Below are 19503 nucleotides of genomic sequence, written 5' to 3' on the forward strand. Positions count from 1 at the left end.
GTCTGCAGTTATCACAACAACACAATCTACAGTACATATCTGCATTATTATATGTTTATCTCATCGTATTGCCCGTTGCTCTTTTGTTTGCTCATCCAGAATTAGCCAAATTAGCTTGTGCATCCATACGTGAATACTTACAACACTTTTTTCTCTCAACAGATGTCAGGCACAGGAAACTAGGCACTACCTGCCTGCTGCCTCCTGTTTACCACCGCCTGCTCCATCTGATGTGGCTTCAGTGTCTCCAATGCCATTGTTACCTGGGCAAACACGCTGGAAATTGCAGGTTCGTGCACAGTCGAAGCAAAAAAGAATCATGATGGACAGGTGCGTAATCTTCGCCCCCGGCCCAGTCCACTTGCATCCCAAGATGATACTCCACAACCACGCCATGTCTCGCCGTATATGATATGATCCGCCCATCGGCTGCTGCTCATCAGGTGGCCGTTCAGCATCTCGTATGGCATGCAATGCAATGCAATTGGGAGCTGGAGAATGGATGAATCCAAAGATACAGTACAGTTGAAATCTTTGCAACTAGACATTCAAGCGTTGCAAAAATTTCAGAGCTGATGATAGAAAAGAGCGGGACTTTTTCGCAACTGTTGCGAAGAGTTTTTATCAGTGTTCAGGAGAATTTTGACACAATTCAGAGCGATTTGACCAAGCTATTTGCAGTAGTTGATGTCAATTCAGGAAAAGCTGGGAGAACAAATTACCTCCAGGAACACCTAACTCTCAGAAGAAAGAAACTCCCAGTGTCAACCAAGGAACACCTATGAAAATTCATATTCCTGTGATAACACCACCGCCTGATCTGGGTAAATCCGCTGTCATTGGATCAGCAGTTCTAAGAGATCACACTGGCAAGGAAGTGAATCTGGATGGCACACAGAAATTGCCCTACAGACACCCCCATTTTGGTCAAGGCCAACACCAGTCCAGACCTGAAGACTTAGCAAACATGCAGCACACTATTGCTGTTCAGACAATGGTTAACAGAGAACCTGTTGAACAGTTAGCTGAAACTAGCAGAAAACAATTGTTAAACCTGCCAAGCTCAACATCCCTGAATTTGCAGGGCAAGATGCAGACTCATGGGATACAGACAATTGAGCAATATTTTGACTCTGCTAGAATCCCTCTTGAACAGAGAACTGAAATTGCTATTACTTACTTAAAAGGAGATGCTATGCAATGGTGGGGAGGTACTGGTTTCTATGCTGGCAAATTACCATGGCACAGGTTTTGCAGAAACTTGAATGACAGATTTGCATGGCACAAATTACGCGCAGCCTGCATGGTTCGAAATAAAAAAGGGCATCACAGCAAGCAATTTTTATTAAAACAAAACATCACACCATCTCGAATCAAGGCTCTTGATCTGACAAGTTAACAAAAACACAATACATGAACCAGGCTACATTGCACGTATATCCTTGCTGGTCTGTCAAGTCAACATGCAAAGTCAAATACAGCTTTCCGTATATCATACAAGGATGAACATATATCCTTCAACAACAACAAAACAAGGAGGAACATCTACAATTATGTTCTTTGAATCAAAACTTACAGCTGTACACAAATACAGTGGTTATAACCAGGCACTGAGGAACATATATCCCTCAACAACAACAAAATAAGGATGAACATCTACAACTGTGTTCTTTGAATCAAAACTTACAGCTGTACACAAATACAGCGGTTATAGCGAGGCCACTGCTCAGTGGTAAGTAGGTACACAGCCGAAAAGCTGAAAGGCAAACACTTAGGGGGCATCGGGTTGGAAACATCAGCATTTCGCTCAATTTGCCAGCATAAGGTCTGACAACAGTTATTACCTCATCCATGTCCATCTCAACCAAAACGGCATGAGTGAGGTTATCTTGAAGTAAGTTGGTTTTGGAGTGGATGGGCACCCGAGTGATCTGATGAGCTCTTCGACAGGCAAGATCTTGAACTTCTTTTGAGAATTCATGGCAACATTGTCCACCTTATGCTGGTAAATCTTCCCATTCTTATCCAACTTATACTCTGACATGCCATCAAAGCGGCTACGACCATCCTGTGGGAATCTAGGGATGCCATGAACGATCCACCGGACCATAATTACATTGTCGACTGGTTGCCATATAGTAGCAATGTCAATCCACAAGGCCTTGAAGAAAATCTGACCGGTAAAGCGCAGCGCCCAGAATATCCTTTTATAGCTATCAATACCCACGAATTTACTGAGAGGATCTTTGAAGACAATATCTTCTCTGGAGATAGTGGCATATGGTTAAGAAAGAAGAAGACAGGAGTTGAATAAATCTTGAGAAATGAATATACCATGGGAGTATAATTCTCATGACGGTATACCCCACTACAAATAATATCAAGACCATACAGATGGTGCAAAAAGCTGAGGCCCTCGAAAGCCGCCAGCAAAAAGCAGAAGTACTATACTATACAAAACTAGATTGCATTCCACACGAAGGTATGGTTCAAGGCTTCAAGCTTCTCCACACAAGAAACAAAGAAAGTTATATTTAAGTTTTACCCGAATTATTGGCGCATTAGGCCTGACAGTTCTGTGGCTATCAAGAGCCAATGATGTAATATGAAAGCAATTTCTCGTAACTGGAGTTGGTAAAGTTTTTGTGATGTATAGATTTTACAGTTACATGTCTTCTTTTATCAGTTTCGACTAACAAATTTCTTCATAGCAAAGAGATAGTATCAAGTATTGTTCCAGCCTTTTTTTGGAGCAGAATGATGGAAGTCTTTCAAGTGGTTCAATGATAATTAAGATCCATAGAAGCCGGAAGGTAAAAACAGAACAAAGATTTGGCTAATAAGATCATTTCTGGGGGGAGACTGTAGGGGAGGCTCTGACAGTATATTATAATACAAAAAGAGAATATGTTTACAAGAGCGAGGGGCCAAGAATATACATGAAAGATGGACTCCTAAGACAACTTTGTTCTACCTCCTAGATCAATTCCACCTCCCTAGGCAAGCCTTTGCCAATGCCATTTCTGTAAGATGGGCTGGGAACAGAACTAGTTCTTAGGCTTCAGCGGCCTCAGCAACCAAAATACTATCATAAAGAGGGAAAGAACGATCTCCCGCAAGGCTGTAGGCCAGTGGATCATTATTCCAGGAGTCGTGGCAGTTGTGCCATAGGAGGGTGGTATCCCCGTGGGCGACTTCCCAGTGTAAATGCTCCTGCAGCTAGTGTTGAGCTTCATTATGCTTTTCTGATCCAGAATAAACCAATCGGGACGGTGGCATGCGGCTCCTAGTTTTGGTAATATCTCCAAGTAAGTTTGACCCATGGAATGTCTTTGCTGTAGATGGAAAAAATTGAGCAGCGAAGCCTCATTCAGAATAGATCGATGCTGCTGCAGGGATTGGCAATATCCTGTCGCCTCATATTTACCCCAGAGGCATATGCGTCGGGCTCCGCCGATATACTCTTTAACGCCGTCCGGGAGCTTGAGGGTGCCGGGACAGTAGGTGAGTAGAGAGCTTTGGACCGACTTAACTACTTTAAGCTTAACACCAAATCATACAAATGAGGAATAGGAGGCAAGCCGCTGTTCCATCTGGTTCAAGAGAGGCGTGGAGTCCCGAATAAGATCATTACAGGAATTTGTGTGCTCACATGCATGTACAGAGATGACTTCAAATAAACTAGTCTAGATTTTGCATGATTTATCTGTAGTTCTGCATGGAAGTTCGTAAGTTAGTATGGGACTACACAAACAAAGAAGTAGCAAACAAACAAGGAATTCTCTGTTTAAGAGTTAAGATATTACACCAGATAGAAACTGTTGATGCTATTAAAAGATTGAGCTTCATTTATCGACTAGTGTACGTTCTACAAGAAATAAGTAATACTAATAAGTTACCAAATTCATGAACCCCAGAATTCAAGTGTAGGAGGTGTTTGGTTGGGCTTTTAGCTGGTTTTCCATGCTTACAAGCCAGCAGCCGAACCAAACAGCTGGCTTTTATTCGGCTTATTCATATAGAGCCAAGCTAAGACTATTCCATACAACCCTTGGGCAGGGTTCCACTATCTCATGGTAACAGAACAAAGCCTCCAGGAAGATTCAAACAGAAAAGTAAAGAGGGTTTTAACTACCATCTACTGCTAACAGAGTACAGAGTCCAGAAACGAAATCTTCGGAGGGTGCAGTTTCCAGCAAACCAGACAAACCAACAGGTACCAGAAAGGACCATTTGTGGCTTGGGCAACTGCATGAACCCATATGTATGCCAATGTCCATTAAGGCTGATCAATAAAGCTTGGCAAGATAAAAGAAAAGGTACCAGAAAGGAAACCAGAAAAGCATTACAGCAGCGCCCAGGGCTGGACGACAGCACAGGTCCAAACAGCACCCAGGGCTGGAGATAGCACAGGTTCAAACAGCACCCAGGGCTGGATAATAGACTGAGGGCATCTCTAACTGATCCCCTAAAAACCTTTAGAGGAGGATAAATCATGTTTTCCTCCTCCAAACCGGAACTAACCAGAGCCCAAAAATTGTTAGTGGAGTAAAAAAAATACTCTGAGCTGGCCGCGATGCTTAAATATACTCGGCCGAGTAGTCAGGGAGTAGAACTCCCCCAACCCACTTCGCCTCACTTACCACCACCTAATCCACGTCAGCGCGCCCCCACCCTTACCCGCATATACTCCGCCGCCGGACCGCCACCGATAATGACCGGATCCGACCGCCGCCGCTCCCCACTGCCCATCCCCAGCGCTCGGCCCGCGGATCCAGGCCGCCACGAGTGTCGCCGCGCCGGTGCTTCCTGATGCGGAGCATCCTATAGACATCACCATGTCAAGAGTCCGTTTGGCAAGTGACACACGCAACCTCTACTTCACATACATAAAGGTGAATCATCTCCTTTACACGTGTTCACTTGACCCCTTCGAGGATGGTATACTACTTGACATTCCTCTCGTGTGCATGCATAGGTATTGTCGGAGCTTCACGGACGAGGAGGAGGAGTGAAAGCGCCAAGGATCACCTACACCATCCGCGAGGGAAGCATGGAAGCGGAGACGGAAGAAACGGAGCTGCTGCAAGCTACAACCATCAGATATCCGGTACCTGACGCATCCCAGACGGCCAGAAGAACTACAGCTGGCGCGTGCTACAGCGGCCGGACGACCGACACCCACCGGATGTCTGACAAGTCCCAGTCACCGAACGTCCGACACCCAACGGATATTCGGTGTCACCTGTCCATAGAAGAATCATCGGAAGTCCGACGTCCTTCGGACGTCCGGACCCCCGCGAGCGACCGGACGTCCGACACTGCGTGTGCACAGCCGCTTACCCTTCCGTGGCTTAGGCTATAAATAGACCACCTCCACCTCCTTTCTAGGGTTAGCAAATATGATAGCTCATTTGTATGAGCTTTGCTCCTACCTACCTCTACTCTTGAGAGAGAGAGAGACTACTACTCCCATGGAGTTCAAGACCTCCATGTGAGAAGATCCTGCGGGATATCATCAAGGCCCCTCACGGGAAGATCCGTCTAGGATATCATCAAGATCTCCTCTTGGAGATGAACTTTACCTTGTATCTTTCCCTTTGTTGTTCATGTACCTTGTGGACCTTGTGTGTTTGATTGTCTAGTGGATGTGTGATTGGACTTGTTCTTGAGTGATTCCCCTCGTGTTCTTCGTAGGATCCCCTCCATTTCGTGAAAGATCAGCCTTAGGGTTTCCACCCTACATCATCTTGGTATCATGAGCCATGGTTGATCACGAATTTGGAGTCCCTACCCCCCATTTTCTAGCTTAATTTTGTTGTGTTCTTCCTCAAATTCGAAAATCCCCACCAAAAATAGCCCCAATTATTTTTGTGATTTGTTGGTTTGATGATGTTTTGTTGATTTTGATCCATGGATTTGCTTGGTTTCGAGTGGATCTAGCATCTCCCCAAGTTTCGCCACTTTCCATCTACAAAATCTCTTCAATTTTGACCCCAAAATCTCCATTTTCCACCCAAAATCGCTTCCCGAAACTCGCATCTCGAGTTGACCCAGACCCACCGGACGACCGACACTTTCTCGGATGTCCGAGCCCCTGGAACCACCAGACGTCCGACACTCACCGGACGACCGGAACCACCCAACAGAGACAAAACCTCGAATTTCCGGCCTTTTCCAAACGTCCGTTCCGCCCAGCCCTCGGACTTCCGACGTTTCTCGGACGTCCGACACATGTAGATATCAACTTCGGCTGATTTTTGTTTCGGCCATAACTAATTCATCCGAACTCCGATTTTGACGTTCTTTAGCTCGTTTTGAAGCTATTGATATCCCCCATCCCACAAAAATACTTCCAACATCATTTGACTCCATCATATTTTTGGAACTTTGACATCTTTACCTAGGGCCTTCTCCACATCATACGCATTACCACCACCGACTTCCGCAACCTAACCCATTTTGTTCACCATAGCATTAGTGGTCGCTTGAGTAGTGATTCGAGTCTCCTAAGGTGTTTCAGCTACTTAGGGACGTTGCTACTTCATCAACCACCACCTTACCTTCCGCATAACCTTGCCCACCATACACTTCCGCCACCCCAACTTAACCCAATTTTGTTTGAGTTGTGAGTTGTGTCTCCTAAGGTGTTTCGGCTACTTAGGGACGGGGACCTCAACTTCGACATCGTGCATAGTCCACCAACATAACCTTCAGTTCCGCATTGCGTTCTCCAAAACCCATCATTGCATTTCCGCAATCCCTTTGAGCTTCCGCAAAACCACCACCACTTTCCGCTACCACCATTTGACATTTGACATTTGAGATTTTGAGTTCGCGGTTTTTCCGTTTCCTAAGGTGTTTCGGCTAATTAGGGACGGGTCTCCATCATCTTGGTATCTACATCAAGAACACCACCACTCATCATCGCCACGAACAGTAACCTCTATATCACCTTGGTATCGTGGTATCCGATCATTATACATTCTTCTTGCCATTGTATTGATAACCCCTAGCCCATTTTGCGCCACTTGCCTATCGAGACTAGCCATTGAGTATTGCCGGCAACGTTACTTGTGCACATTAGTGATCACGATCTACACCTTCCATTGCATACATACCATATCATATTGGTATCATCATATCATCTCTTGTGTCACAAGTTTGTTCCCGCATATATACAATTGCTATCTTGGTTTGTGCATTTCGCATAGTGGCCATATAAAAAAAAAGAATAAAGCTTTTAAGCAAAGAAAAAGAGAGCAAAGAAGCTTCTAAGCAATAGCCATAGCATCATACCACATTGCATATAAGATTGTCATATCTGATCATCTTGGATCATAACACCGGGAACCATACATACATATCATACTAGGGATAGAAGTCGTTGCATTTTGTCTCTTATAGGTTGTGCACAAGTGTCATATCCGCCTATTGAGCAATCGAGCTAGCGTCTCTCTAGCGTTGTGCAACAAGAGCATTTTTCGTGGATTCCACATTTTGAGCTCATTCCTTGGTTGCACGGCCCCACTTATCTATCTCTGTGTGTGTGCGTGTTCCCGTGTGCCATTCTTCACTATTGGTCTACTTGTTGCACTTGCGAATTTGTGAATCTCTTTCAACATTATTGACTCTTGCTAACATTTTGCATCAATTTTTTGTGCCACTATCCTCACCAAGCTACTCCATAAGCTTTACTTGATAGGTGTGAGTGAACAAGTCCGGTACCAATTCCACTATTCTTTCATTTCACATTGAGTGAAACAGGATACATCCTCAACTTTGGGAGAAGATAACTTGGTATTGTTTATCTCATTTCCTACTCACTTCCTCTCGAGCCTTGTGACGGATAGGTAAAGCACACCCCCTTCGGTCTACAACAACAACGACGAGTTTGGTGCCATGAAAAACAACTTGGACGCCAAGATGGATGCTCAAATGGAGGAGATCAAGGTCCTCATCAAGTCCTACAAGAGATCTTCCTCATCTTCAAGAAGACGCTCAAGTGCACATCCTTCCGAGCTACCATCCCCGGCAAGGTCACATCGGCATCGACACAATCACCGACGAGAACGTGAAGGTCAAGAGCACAACACCAACAACCGCTCAACGACTTCACCATCTCCCGTGGCATCCTCGCCAAGCGACTTCAAGGCATCTTCACCTATGGACATTTGGCATCTTCGCCAACAAGTACCCCAGGACTACGCTCAAGAGAAGCTCCCCAAGCTCAAGTCCGCGACTTCCACGAGCTACTACGACCTCGACACCGACCACAAGATTCCTTTCTATGGGACTCTAGAACCCGAGGAGTATCTCAAGTGGGAGCGCCTGATGGATGACTACCTCAAGCTACATCAAGTTCCTCCCGAAGATCAAGTGAAGTGCGCCACAAGAAATTTCCACAACTACGCGTCGACATGGTGGCTTCACACACCTTCGAAGAGCTACGACATGAGTTGGCCCAAGACGAAGAGAGCTATGCGACGAGAGTTCGTGCCTCCAATCTACACGAAACAACTTCTACGCCAATTGGAGAACACCATCCAAGGATCCAAGTCCATTGACGCGTACTTCAAGGAGATGAAGAATGCTTTGCGATGAGCCGGCGTGGACGACCCCATTTCGATGAAGTTCCACTTCATGATGGGATTGCACAACGACATCTCCAAGACTATCTTTCTCGAGAACTACAAGTCCCTCGACGACAACTACATTGGTGCTCTCAAGGCGGAACAAGAACTCATGAAGGCTAAGGCTTCTCCGCCCCAAGCACACTTCTCGAAGACCAAGCTCCACGGCGACGAGCATGAGGATAGTTCCACCAAGATGTCCAAGCCCAACAAGCTCCAAGACGACGCTCCCAAGTTCGACTTCACCGCCATCCCTCTTCATGGCATTGATGGTGCCGAGTCTACTTCGACTCTTTTTCAAGATGGTGCGGCGATGACTAAAACTATGGAGCCAATCAAGGAACATGCTTTGGAGGCGAGCGGCAAGGTAGCGAGCAAGGATGACGCTTCCATCTTTGGAGGTGAGAGTGATGATGTGCCATCTTCGGCCTTCATCCACGGCGACGGTGAAAAGATGATCGAGCATGGGATTTTCCCTTCGGTCATGGAGGAGAGTGATGATGTGCCATCTTCGGCCTTCATCCACGGCGACGGTGAAGAGATGATCGAGCATGGGATTTTCCCTTCGGTCATGGAGGAGAGTGATGAGGTTCCATCTTCGGCCTTCATCCATGGCGACGGCGACGAGATGGTTGAGCATGGGATTTCCCCTTCGACCACGGCGACGTATGATGATTTGAGTGACTTTGCCACCATATTGAGAGTGAGAGTGACTTCACCACTAGCCTCATATATGACGAGTTGGCCCAATTCCCATGTGAGGAGAGCGACAACCCCCACCACTTGAGTGAGATGAGTGACTCCACCATATGTGACTTTGAGTGGACCTAGTTTGAGGGAGTGAGTGAGCCACCACATAGAGAGAGTGTGATAGTTGATAGGTCATGTGAGGACATTTTGAACTCTAACGACTTAACCTCTACCTCTATTGTGTCTTCTCATTTGGTGCTAGGTCCCATATATGATGACGCGCCGATTCTCGACGACTTCGTCCTTCCTTTGGACAAGACGATGGCCATGGTGGAATATGATGCACCCCCCACATGGTTCCATCAAGTTGATGATATTGACCACCATTTGGTCTTTCCCACCTCACCTACACCACTTGAGTGGAATGAAAATGGTAACATAGGTGATGGTGATGTTCTTGTCCCACTAGTGGACTATCTTGACATTGATTGCTTGCATGATGTTGATCCACATATTACCATGCTTCATGCTAGTGCGACTTCCTTATGTGATGATTTATTGCCCATTTATGATGAGTATGATGATTCTTATGTGGAGTCTATTAGTTGTGATGCCATGTTACATAGGATTTTTTGTGCCAATTCTTTGGGTCATATCATGTTTGACAACCTGCTTGACTTGTTGTCGGAGTAATGGGTCACGGGTAGGCTAACCCAGGCCCAGAACCTTTCAAGGCATCGGGGCAGGCTGCACCCCTCAAGACCTCAGGACGAAAAGCCGCCTTCTGAGAGTCGGCTGCGAGGCAGCCGACTGCCCACTCGCGGCCGAGTCCCAGGAACGACTTCAGGATGAGCCGACTCCTGACTGGCGACTTCCAGAGAAGCCGGCCTTGGGGAGTCGGCCCGCGACGCCGACAACCCCCATGCCCTCATAAAGAGGGACGGGACAGGGAGTGGCCACAGTAAGGTCCACTCCCACCTCTTTTTCAAGGGCAGGCGTGGCTACAGTACACCGTACCCGCGGAGATCTCCGCGGGGCGCGACACTGTTGCCATGCCGGCCCTGACGTCAGCCCCAGAGGGCGAAGTCCTGTGCCCACGACGGCCTGCCGGTACGACCCAGGGACGACGGGCCCCACTAGTCGGCGGGCGTACGGAGGACGGCGAGAGCGCCACCAGTCGGCCCGGTTGGGAGTCGGCCCCACGAGTCGGCCGGCCCCTCCCACGGGCCCCACGCGCCATTAACCAGACGCGACAGGGAGTGGCCACAGTGATCGCCCGCCAGACGGCTGGCTGTCGCCATGACCCCATGACCGAGCCCGCGTCATTAGAGGCACGGCTACAGTAATCTACGGCCGGCAAGACCCGCCCGCGACGGACGCGGCCTGTCGGCTCCGTACCGAGCCAGTCGGCGGGCCCCAGGAGTCGGCGGATAAGACGGCGGCTAGAGAGACTGACGGCTGGGCCCGCGTCCAGCCGGATTACCATTGTACCCCTGGGGGGTAGGCCTATATAAACCCCCCAGGGCACCCATGCAAAGGGTTGGAATCCATTAGCACTAGACCAGATCATATAGGAAGGAGAGAGCTAGCCTAGCCTTCTCCTACCTCCAGGAAACAGCTCAAGGAGCAACCGTGTATACACTTTGCCATAGTGATCATGCGGAGACCCCACAGAGCAGCAGTAGGGGTATTATCTCCACGGAGAGCCCCGAAGCTGGGTAAGATTCGCCGGCGTGCATGCCTTCGCCTTATCCCGTTTCCAGGCACCGGCGACGTTCTACTCGCCCCCACCATGATAAGCCATCCTTTGGCATATGTCGCACCCAACCCCCGACATTTGGCGCCCACCGTGGGGCCTGGTGCACCGTCGTCCAGAGACCTGCTCTGGACGGGAACCCTTTTCCTCCCTGGCAAGCGCAGCCAGCCCAGCACGCCAGACGGAGTTTGCGCCGACGCGCTGCACGGCGCTGAGATCGCCTGCGCAGCCAGCTGCCTCGCCGATCTTATCGGCGAGGTTCGCCTCTCCGACGAGCCTGCATCCGATGCAGGCACGAGCGGCCCCGAGAGCCTCCTCGCGGGCCTCCTTGACCAACTCCACGTCGCCGGCGAGCCTGCCGTGGACTTAGAGTCTGTAGGCTCCACCGACCCGATGCTGGTCGACTCCGACACCGCGTCGCTCGACGCGTTCCCCACCAACGTGGTGGTCTACGATGAGCCGCTCCCTCGCGCGGAGAGCGACAGAAGCACCGTCACAGAGGTGCTCGTCATCGGTCATGACGAGCATCGCGGCGGAGGAGCGCATGACCCACTTGGCGCGGCATTGCAAGACCTGACCGCGCCAATTCCGGAAGACGCTGACGCGGAAACGCTGGAGGCGCGCCGCCTCCAGCTCGTCGAAGGCGCGAAGAAGCTGGCTAGCATGAGACGCTTGTCAGAAGCCTACCAGCGTGAGATGGATCGCGCTGTGGGTGGCTCGCCAGCCCCAGCTGGGCCCAGCCGCCTGGGCGCGGTCCAGCAGCGCGGCGTGGCCATCGCCAACCTATTCGGGGCAAATCGCCCTGTGTATGCCATGCCTGCGGAGAACATTCGAGCCGCCCAGGCGGCGGCGGACGAGCTGGACAACTTCGAGGGTGAAGAGCGCCGCCTGATGACGGAGCGAGTCCAACGGCTCCTCGACGCGGCTGCCACGCAGAACGAGGCCGGCTGCCGCACAGAGGCCGCAGCGACAAAACGACGACCCGCCTCCACGCCGAGACCAAGGCGCGACGTCTCGGACGCCGACTGGCGGCGCCCGAGGAAGGAAAGACAAGCATCCAGCTGTCAGCCACAGTCGGACTCGCATTACCATAGAGCGCGACCAAGATGGCCGCCCGGGAGCAGTGGAACAACGGGACGACTGTCCGCCTTCTCCTCCTCGCAAGGAAAGGCGAGTCTCCCCGCCGCCTGTTGACCATCCGACTCTCGACGACCGCCTTGGCTGCCGAGAGAGAGTCGGAGAAAACGACGCCCGCCACCGGATCGACCGACTTCACCGATCCCTGGCGCTGGAAGAGGAAGACAAGTTGGGTCCGCCTTGTTTCGGGCCCCGCATTCGAGACGAGCCCTTTCCCAAAGGGTTCACGCTCCAAAGAGACACGCCCAAGTACACCGGCTCCGTGAAGCCAGAGGACTGGCTGGTTGACTACTCCACGGCCGTCAATATAGCGAACGGCAACAAGCGTGTTGCCGTAAAATACGTTCCGCTCATGCTCCAGGGCACGGCCCGGACCTGGCTGAACAGCTTGAAGCCCCGCAGCATCAACAGCTGGGTCGACTTCACTGATGCATTCGTCTACAACTTCACAAGCACGTACAAGCGTCCTCCCAAACCTCGCCAGCTTTCCTTGTGCGTGCAAGGCCCCAACGAGTCGACTCGCGACTACCTCACGCGTTGGGCCGAGCTCCGGAACTCTTGTGAGGGCGTACACGAGGTGCAGGCTATCGAGTACTTCACCGCTGGGTGCAGAGAAGGCACCCTCCTCAAGCACAAACTCCTTTGCGACGAGTCAGAGACCCTCGACGAGCTGCTGATCATAGCAGACAAGTATGCCACAGCCGACTCTTCCATGAAGGCGGAGATTCAAGTTAGTGCGACTGGCAAAGTGGCCCCTCAGGCTCCTGCCTCCCCCGCCTGCTGGGCAGCAGCCTCCGCCTCCACCCCAGCAGCCGGCTGTCAGGCCAGTCGGCGCAGTACAAGACGAGTACCCCGAAGAGCACGGAGCCTACGTAGTATTTACCAGTGTGGCTGACGATCGACGCAGCAGGCGGCTGCAGCAGCAAGAGGTGAATGCAGTAGCATCAGAGACACCAGAATTCATGCACTGGTCCGAGAAGTCTATCAGCTGGAGCAGAGCTGATCACCCAGAGGTGATGCCGAGTCCGGGCTCCTATGCCTTGGTCTTGGATGCCACCTTTGCCACAGATAGACGAGCTGCTCGTTTCTCGCGAGTTCTGATAGACTGAGGCAGCAGCATCAACATCCTGTACAAGGACACCATGGAGAAGTTGGGAATCAAGCAAAGACAGCTTCAGAACAGCCGGACTATGTTCCACAGCATTGTTCCTGGCCTTTCCTGCTCACCAATCGGCAAGATCCTGATTGACGTCCTCTTTGAAGACAAAGATCACTTCCGCCGAGAGCAGTTTGGTTTAAGGTGGTGGATCTCGAGAGCCCATACCATGCATTACTTGGCCGACCCGCCCTGGCCAAGTTCATGGCAGTCCCCCACTACGCCTACCTCAAGATGAAGATGCCTAGTTTCAAGGGGATTCTGACCGTAGCCGGCGACTACCGAAAGTCGTCTGCCTGTGCGACTGAAAGTAGTCGGTTGGCCGAGTCCCTGGTGATCGCGGCCGAGAAGTGGCTCCTTGACCGGGTCGTGGCGATGGCCGGCGAACAGCTAGAGGTGTCGCCTAACCCCAAGGAGTCGGAGGCTGAGGGTTCGTTCAAGCCGGCCAAAGAGACAAAGAAGATATCCTTGGATCTGGAGTTCCCCATATGATGTTTCCAATATTGCTCATGAGGAGACCCCGTATTTCCTCATACATGTTAGGAGATTTTGATCCATCCCATCTATTGCATGATCGCACTAATACTTGTGTGCGCAATATGCTCCCATGAATAAACGTGCTATTGTTGTGCCATATACTTGCCCGCTCAATTTGTGTCCTCATCGTGTCATACATAACAACTATTCTTTCATGATGGATGACATGTTCTTATACCATGCTTCCAATTTCTTTGAGCGATGCTTATCTTGTGCTAACTCTCACATGCATATACACATCATGATGGATGATGTGTACATTTACCACGCACACAATTTCTTTGGTTCGTGTCTCTTTTGTGTAGGTACCCATGAATACTTGTCAACCTCACAATCCCATGAGTTGACAAAACGAGCTCTAGAGAGCAACGATGACTTGGGATCCCTTGGATTGGTTTTCACACCATTCTCATTGCGGCATGACTTCGCGCATTTCTTCTACATGGCCCTCACTTGGCTATGGGTTATTGTCCATTACACATTCTATGCCCATCTTGCCATGTTCACTTTGCATGATATGCTCATTCCAATGCCTTTGCCATGCATTTGTGACACATGCTTTGCATTACACATGATGATTGATTCTAGTACATATATGTGTATTTGCAAGCTTGATGGAGATATTGCTTGTTATTGCCATGCTTCTCTTATGACCCATTCATATGATGATACTATGATCTTGCTTTTGTTGGTGTTTGCGATATGTCATGCGCATTGTGTATGCCTATTATTCGCTCACATGACATGATTGTCATGATTTCCTCTAGTGTATTGCATCCTCGCTTCACTAGTTTGCACGACTTGATTACTATGATTGCCTGCCTTGTTGCATCACCGATGATTCATACTTGCTCGTTTCATGCAGTTGATGAAAACCAGCTACATACTTTGCACATGATTGTTATTGCTTCTTATCATATATCTCCATGTGTTGTCTCTCTCATGCTAGATTTGACATGTATTGAGTGCAACAATGCTTTTAGTCTTGCTAATGAGATTGCCCCCATAGCATTCTCGCATATATTTGGAGATTTTGACATATTCCTTGTGAAGCATGCTTGTCTTACCTCTTTGCACCATATACCTAGTGCCATGAATATAGCCATTGTTGCATCATATTATTCATGCACTTGTGCTTTTAATGGTTATGTGCAAGAGAAGAGAAGCATCATGATGGATGATGTGTTTATCTACCATGCGCATATGTTCTTTGCTTTGTTTGTGCATGTGTAGGATACTTGGACTTCGTATCGACTTCCACTTCACGTGAGTTGACCATTCGAGCTCTTGAGAGCGAGCCTCATACATTCTACCCCAACTCGCTTCTACATCGCACTTGCTTGTGTTTCGGCATTGTGAAGGATGCACAACGACATGCTTTCAAGGTGATATCCTTCTCTTTTGAGAAACCCCAAACCATGAGCATGAATATTGTGGATCCTACTTCATGTGTTGCTTGCACCTTGACATATTGCACACATGCTAGAGATCTTGCTTCGACTTATCATTGCCACATTGCCATGCTTCATGACATATATAACTTGTTGCATCCAATTCTTGGATCACTTGCTCCTCTCATATGTTTGGTTGCAACAATGTCATTTCTTCACATATGCCATGTCCCATTGCTTGTCACATGATTGACTTGATTGCCTCACACATGATGAACAATTGCTCTTTCTATTGTGTTGAGTGCCACACTATATTCACTACACCCTATGCACATTATGCTTGGATTGTCTTGCCACATGTGTTTAGACACTTCATTTTATAGGGTGTTGTGAATGATTCTTATGCCTACCATCGACCATTTGTCGAGCGCTTTATGCATGTTTGCTATGACCTTGAGGTACATGCTTGTCCACTTGACACACATATTTGCATCACTACCTCACATTTACATGCTTGTTTCCATGATGTCCTTCATTGTGCTCAATTTATGTGCTTACATGCCATGTCACAATCTTTTGTCCCACCTTATGATATGCTTGATGACAACACTTGTTGGGTGAATCACCACTTGAACGCTTGGTTTTGCACTAGCGCTAACTACATTTGTTTTTTCAAGTGTTCATTGTCCTTACTCCTTTTGAAGGAATCACTAGATGGTGCGACATTGGAGAGTGCCCATTGCGAGCTTGAAGATGATGAGTACTTAGTGATCATTCACCTCTACACGGCGAAGCCATCTCTTTCCCATGGTGATTTGGTTTTCAATCCGAGGTCGGATCTTTCCCAAGGGGGGTGGGGGGTGGGGGTGGGGGAGATGATGCGGAGCATCCTATGGACATCACCATGTCAAGAGTCCGTTTGGCAAGTGACACACGCAACCTCTACTTCACATACATAAAGGTGAATCATCTCCTTTACACGTGTTCACTTGACCCCTTCGAGGATGGTATACTACTTGACATTCCTCTCGTGTGCATGCATAGGTATTGCCGGAGCTTCACGGATGAGGAGGAGGAGTGCAAGCGCCAAGGATCACCTACACCATCCGCGAGGGAAGCATGGAAGCGGAGACGGAAGAAACGGAGCTGTTGCAAGCTACAGCCACCGGACATCCGGTACCTGACGCATCCCAGACGGCCAGAAGAACTACAGCTAACGCGTGCTACAGCGGCCGGACGACCGACGCCCACCGGACATCTGACAAGTCCCAGTCACAGGACGTCTGACGCCCAAAGGATATCCGGTGTCACCTGTCCAGAGAAGAATCATCGGAAGTCCGACGCCCTCCGGACATCCGGACCCCCACGAGCGACCGGACGTCCGACACTGCGTGTGCGCAGCCGGGCCTTTGGCCTTGTATCTCTCTCCCACTTATCCTTTCATGGCTTAGACTATAAATAGACCACCTCCACCTCCTTTCTAGGGTTAGCAAATATGATAGCTCATTTGTACGTGAGCTTTGCTTCTACCTACCTCTACTCTTGAGAGAGAGAGAGAGACTACCACTCCCATGGAGTTCAAAACCTCCATGTGAGAAGATCCTGCAAGATATCATCAAGGCCCCTCATGGGAAGATCCGTCTAGGGTATCATCAAGACCTCCTCTTGGAGATGAACTTTACCTTGTATTTTTCCCTTTGTTGTTCATGTACCTTGTGGAACTTGTGTGTTTGATTGTCTAGTGGATTGTGATTGGACTTGTTCTTGAGTGTTCCTCTTATGATTTCCCTCGTGTTTCCCTCATGTTCTTCGTAGGATCCCCTCCATTTCGTGAAAGATAGGCCTTAGGGTTTCCACCCTACATCACTTCCTCCTCCTCCGACGCCGGCGCATCCCGCATCCCCGACTAGCCGCCACCGCAGCAGCCAAAATATAGGCGTGCAGCAACGCCTGTGGGGGATGTGGGTCGCGGAGATCACCGACCGCGATACCGGCAAGCGGCATTGGATTGGCTCCTTCCACTCCACGATGCAGGCGGCGCAGAAACACGACACCAAGTCGGTCCAGCTCCACGGCGGTGCCGCCCAGCGCAACTTCCTCACGGCCAGCCGCGGTTGGAGCCGATCGCCCCCGGGTGGCCACCCCACGGGAGATGCGGGAAGACCGGGAGGCCAGCGAGCGCCTTGAGGCAGAGCAAGCCAGTGAGGCCTACATGGTGGAGCTCCGCCGCCGCTACCCGGAGCGCGTCGAGGCGGAGCACCGGCTGTACGAGCAGTACGCGGCCGGAATGACGGAGGTCATCGACCTTCCCAGCAACTCTGAAGGTGACGATGGCGGTGCCGGCGACAAGGGGCATGGTCGTCTCATCGGAGAGCTCACCGAATCGAAGTGGGAGAGGATCAAGAACGAGACCAATAGTGAGTAGTTTAGTTAGTTTTTATGCAATCTTAGCCTAAATTTCATTTAATTTATGTAAAATATTTCGAATCGAGTTTGTACCGAATCAAGTTCAAATCTAGTCTAAATTTGCACCAAATTTGTGTTGATTTTTTTACTCCGTTAAATTTAAGAGATCGGTTAGAAACGGCATTTTTTTAGAGGAGCAAATATCCTCCACTAAAGAATACTCGGTCGTATCTTCCTCTAAAGTTTAGGGGATCGATTAGAGATGCCCTAAGACCCTAGCTATTAGGTACTCCCTCCATTCACAAATATAAGATGTTCTAACTTTTTTATGAATCGGATGTATATAGACACATTTTAGTGTGTTTGTTCACTTGTTTCAGTCCATATGTAGTCCATATTGAAATATCCAAAACATCTTATATTTGTGAACGGAGGGAGTGTGTTGCATTTCATGCAGCAATAACCGGACTCATGGTTTGGTACAAGGCTAGTAGCAATACTGGGAGCACTACCACACTAGATTCGATAACCCAAGTAAGCCTTCAACTCGACTAAACTAGGACCGTGTTTCTCTAAGCTAAACCACCGTCCCCATCTTTAGTATAGTAAGGGGCTGTTTGTATTGTGACTATCTTTGTCATATATTGCCACATGATTTTTGTCACATTTGCCTTAGTTGAGTTGTTCAAATTATTAGCCACATTTTGGCTTGCGGAATCTTGCCATACTTTTTATGTCTATGACATGTGGGGTTCACTACTCATAAAAAAATTCTTGCCTTAGATGTGGCTAGAACCAAACACCTACCTAACTTGATCAAACTTGCTTAAGGTTAGGTGTGGCAAAGTGTGGCAAGGAACCAAACATACCCTAAGATTTTACCCAGTTCAACATATGACTCTCTCGAGAAATTTCACATCTTTTTACAATTGTTTAGCCAACTGAAAAAAATTCCCACACATGGAAAAGGATAGAACTTTTGCTAAGACTGGCTGCAAACTATCCATTCATGTCAGGCACGCAGAGTCAATAACGTCATAACAAACCTGTAGATGTCGAGGCTGGGTTCCTCGCAGAATACGTCAGGGAGCTCCTCCCTCAGCGTCCGGATGGCGTACCCCATGTTCACGTAGTACCTCCGCCTTTCTTCCCCGTCCTCTTCCGGGCGCCGAATCGCCGCCGGGGACTCTGCCGGAGTCTCTGGGGCTGAGAACAGAGGCGGCGGCAGCCTCCTCTCCCGAACGGGGTCCAAGACTCTAATCACTATCTTCTCCTTCTTTCCGGTCCCCTTCTCCTCCTCCTCCTCCTTCACAGAGCCACCGGACGCCGCGGCGGTGACCTTGAACCGCCCTCCGCGGTCGCTCCGGACGACGAGGGCGGTCGGGCGCCGAGCGCCGGCGAGGTTAGGGGCCTGGACAAGGAGGCCCATATGAGGAGGAGGAAGGATTTCATTTTCTCTTTTCCTCTATCTTTTATACGCTAGTGTCAAAAACGGGATGGAGGGAGTAGTATATAATACTGATACATACTGTAATTATTTTTCTCTTCATTCGAAAATACTTGTAAGAGAAATTTTTCAGACAAAGTATTTTTGGACAGAGAGAATATTTTTTAGTTTTAGGATGATGCTTATTCTGCCGTAGAGTGGAAATTGCCAATGGATTGCCGTTTTCTTGTCTCCTCTTTTGTCGAATTTTCTGTGCTCATTTTCATTGTCTAAATTTCAACAGGAAGAAAGCATATCTTTTGGAACATCCTACTACAGTAAGTGATATGATATTGTGAGGGCGTTTTTTG

The 19503-nt window shown here is 49.1% G+C and overlaps 1 protein-coding gene across 1 annotated transcript; it reads right to left on the minus strand.

Moving 5' to 3' along the window:
• Nucleotides 1-1395: 1395 nt before the first annotated feature.
• Nucleotides 1396-19173, minus strand: LOC125526448 (uncharacterized). The gene is made up of 2 exons (XM_087516594.1): nt 18753-19173; nt 1396-2264 (listed from the first exon to the last, which is right to left on the minus strand). Exons 1-2 carry the CDS (start codon nt 19133-19135, stop codon nt 1841-1843), a joined length of 807 nt encoding a protein of 268 aa, XP_087372720.1. The 5' UTR covers nt 19136-19173; the 3' UTR covers nt 1396-1840.
• Nucleotides 19174-19503: the final 330 nt, after the last annotated feature.

This window comes from Triticum urartu, chromosome 1A (genome assembly GCF_056163025.1).
Source record: "Triticum urartu cultivar PI428250 chromosome 1A, HENAU_Tu73, whole genome shotgun sequence".
In the NCBI taxonomy this organism is placed as follows: Eukaryota; Viridiplantae; Streptophyta; class Magnoliopsida; order Poales; family Poaceae; genus Triticum; species Triticum urartu.

Excerpts from the sequence above, each read along its gene's own strand:
- LOC125526448 (XM_087516594.1), bottom strand. The coding sequence starts at position 19,135 with ATGGGCCTCCTTGTCCAGGCCCCTAACCTCGCCGGCGCTCGGCGCCCG. Across the intron at positions 2,265-18,752 it reads CCCAGCCTCGACATCTACAG|AGAAGATATTGTCTTCAAAG; the intron begins GTTTGTTATGAC and ends CACTATCTCCAG.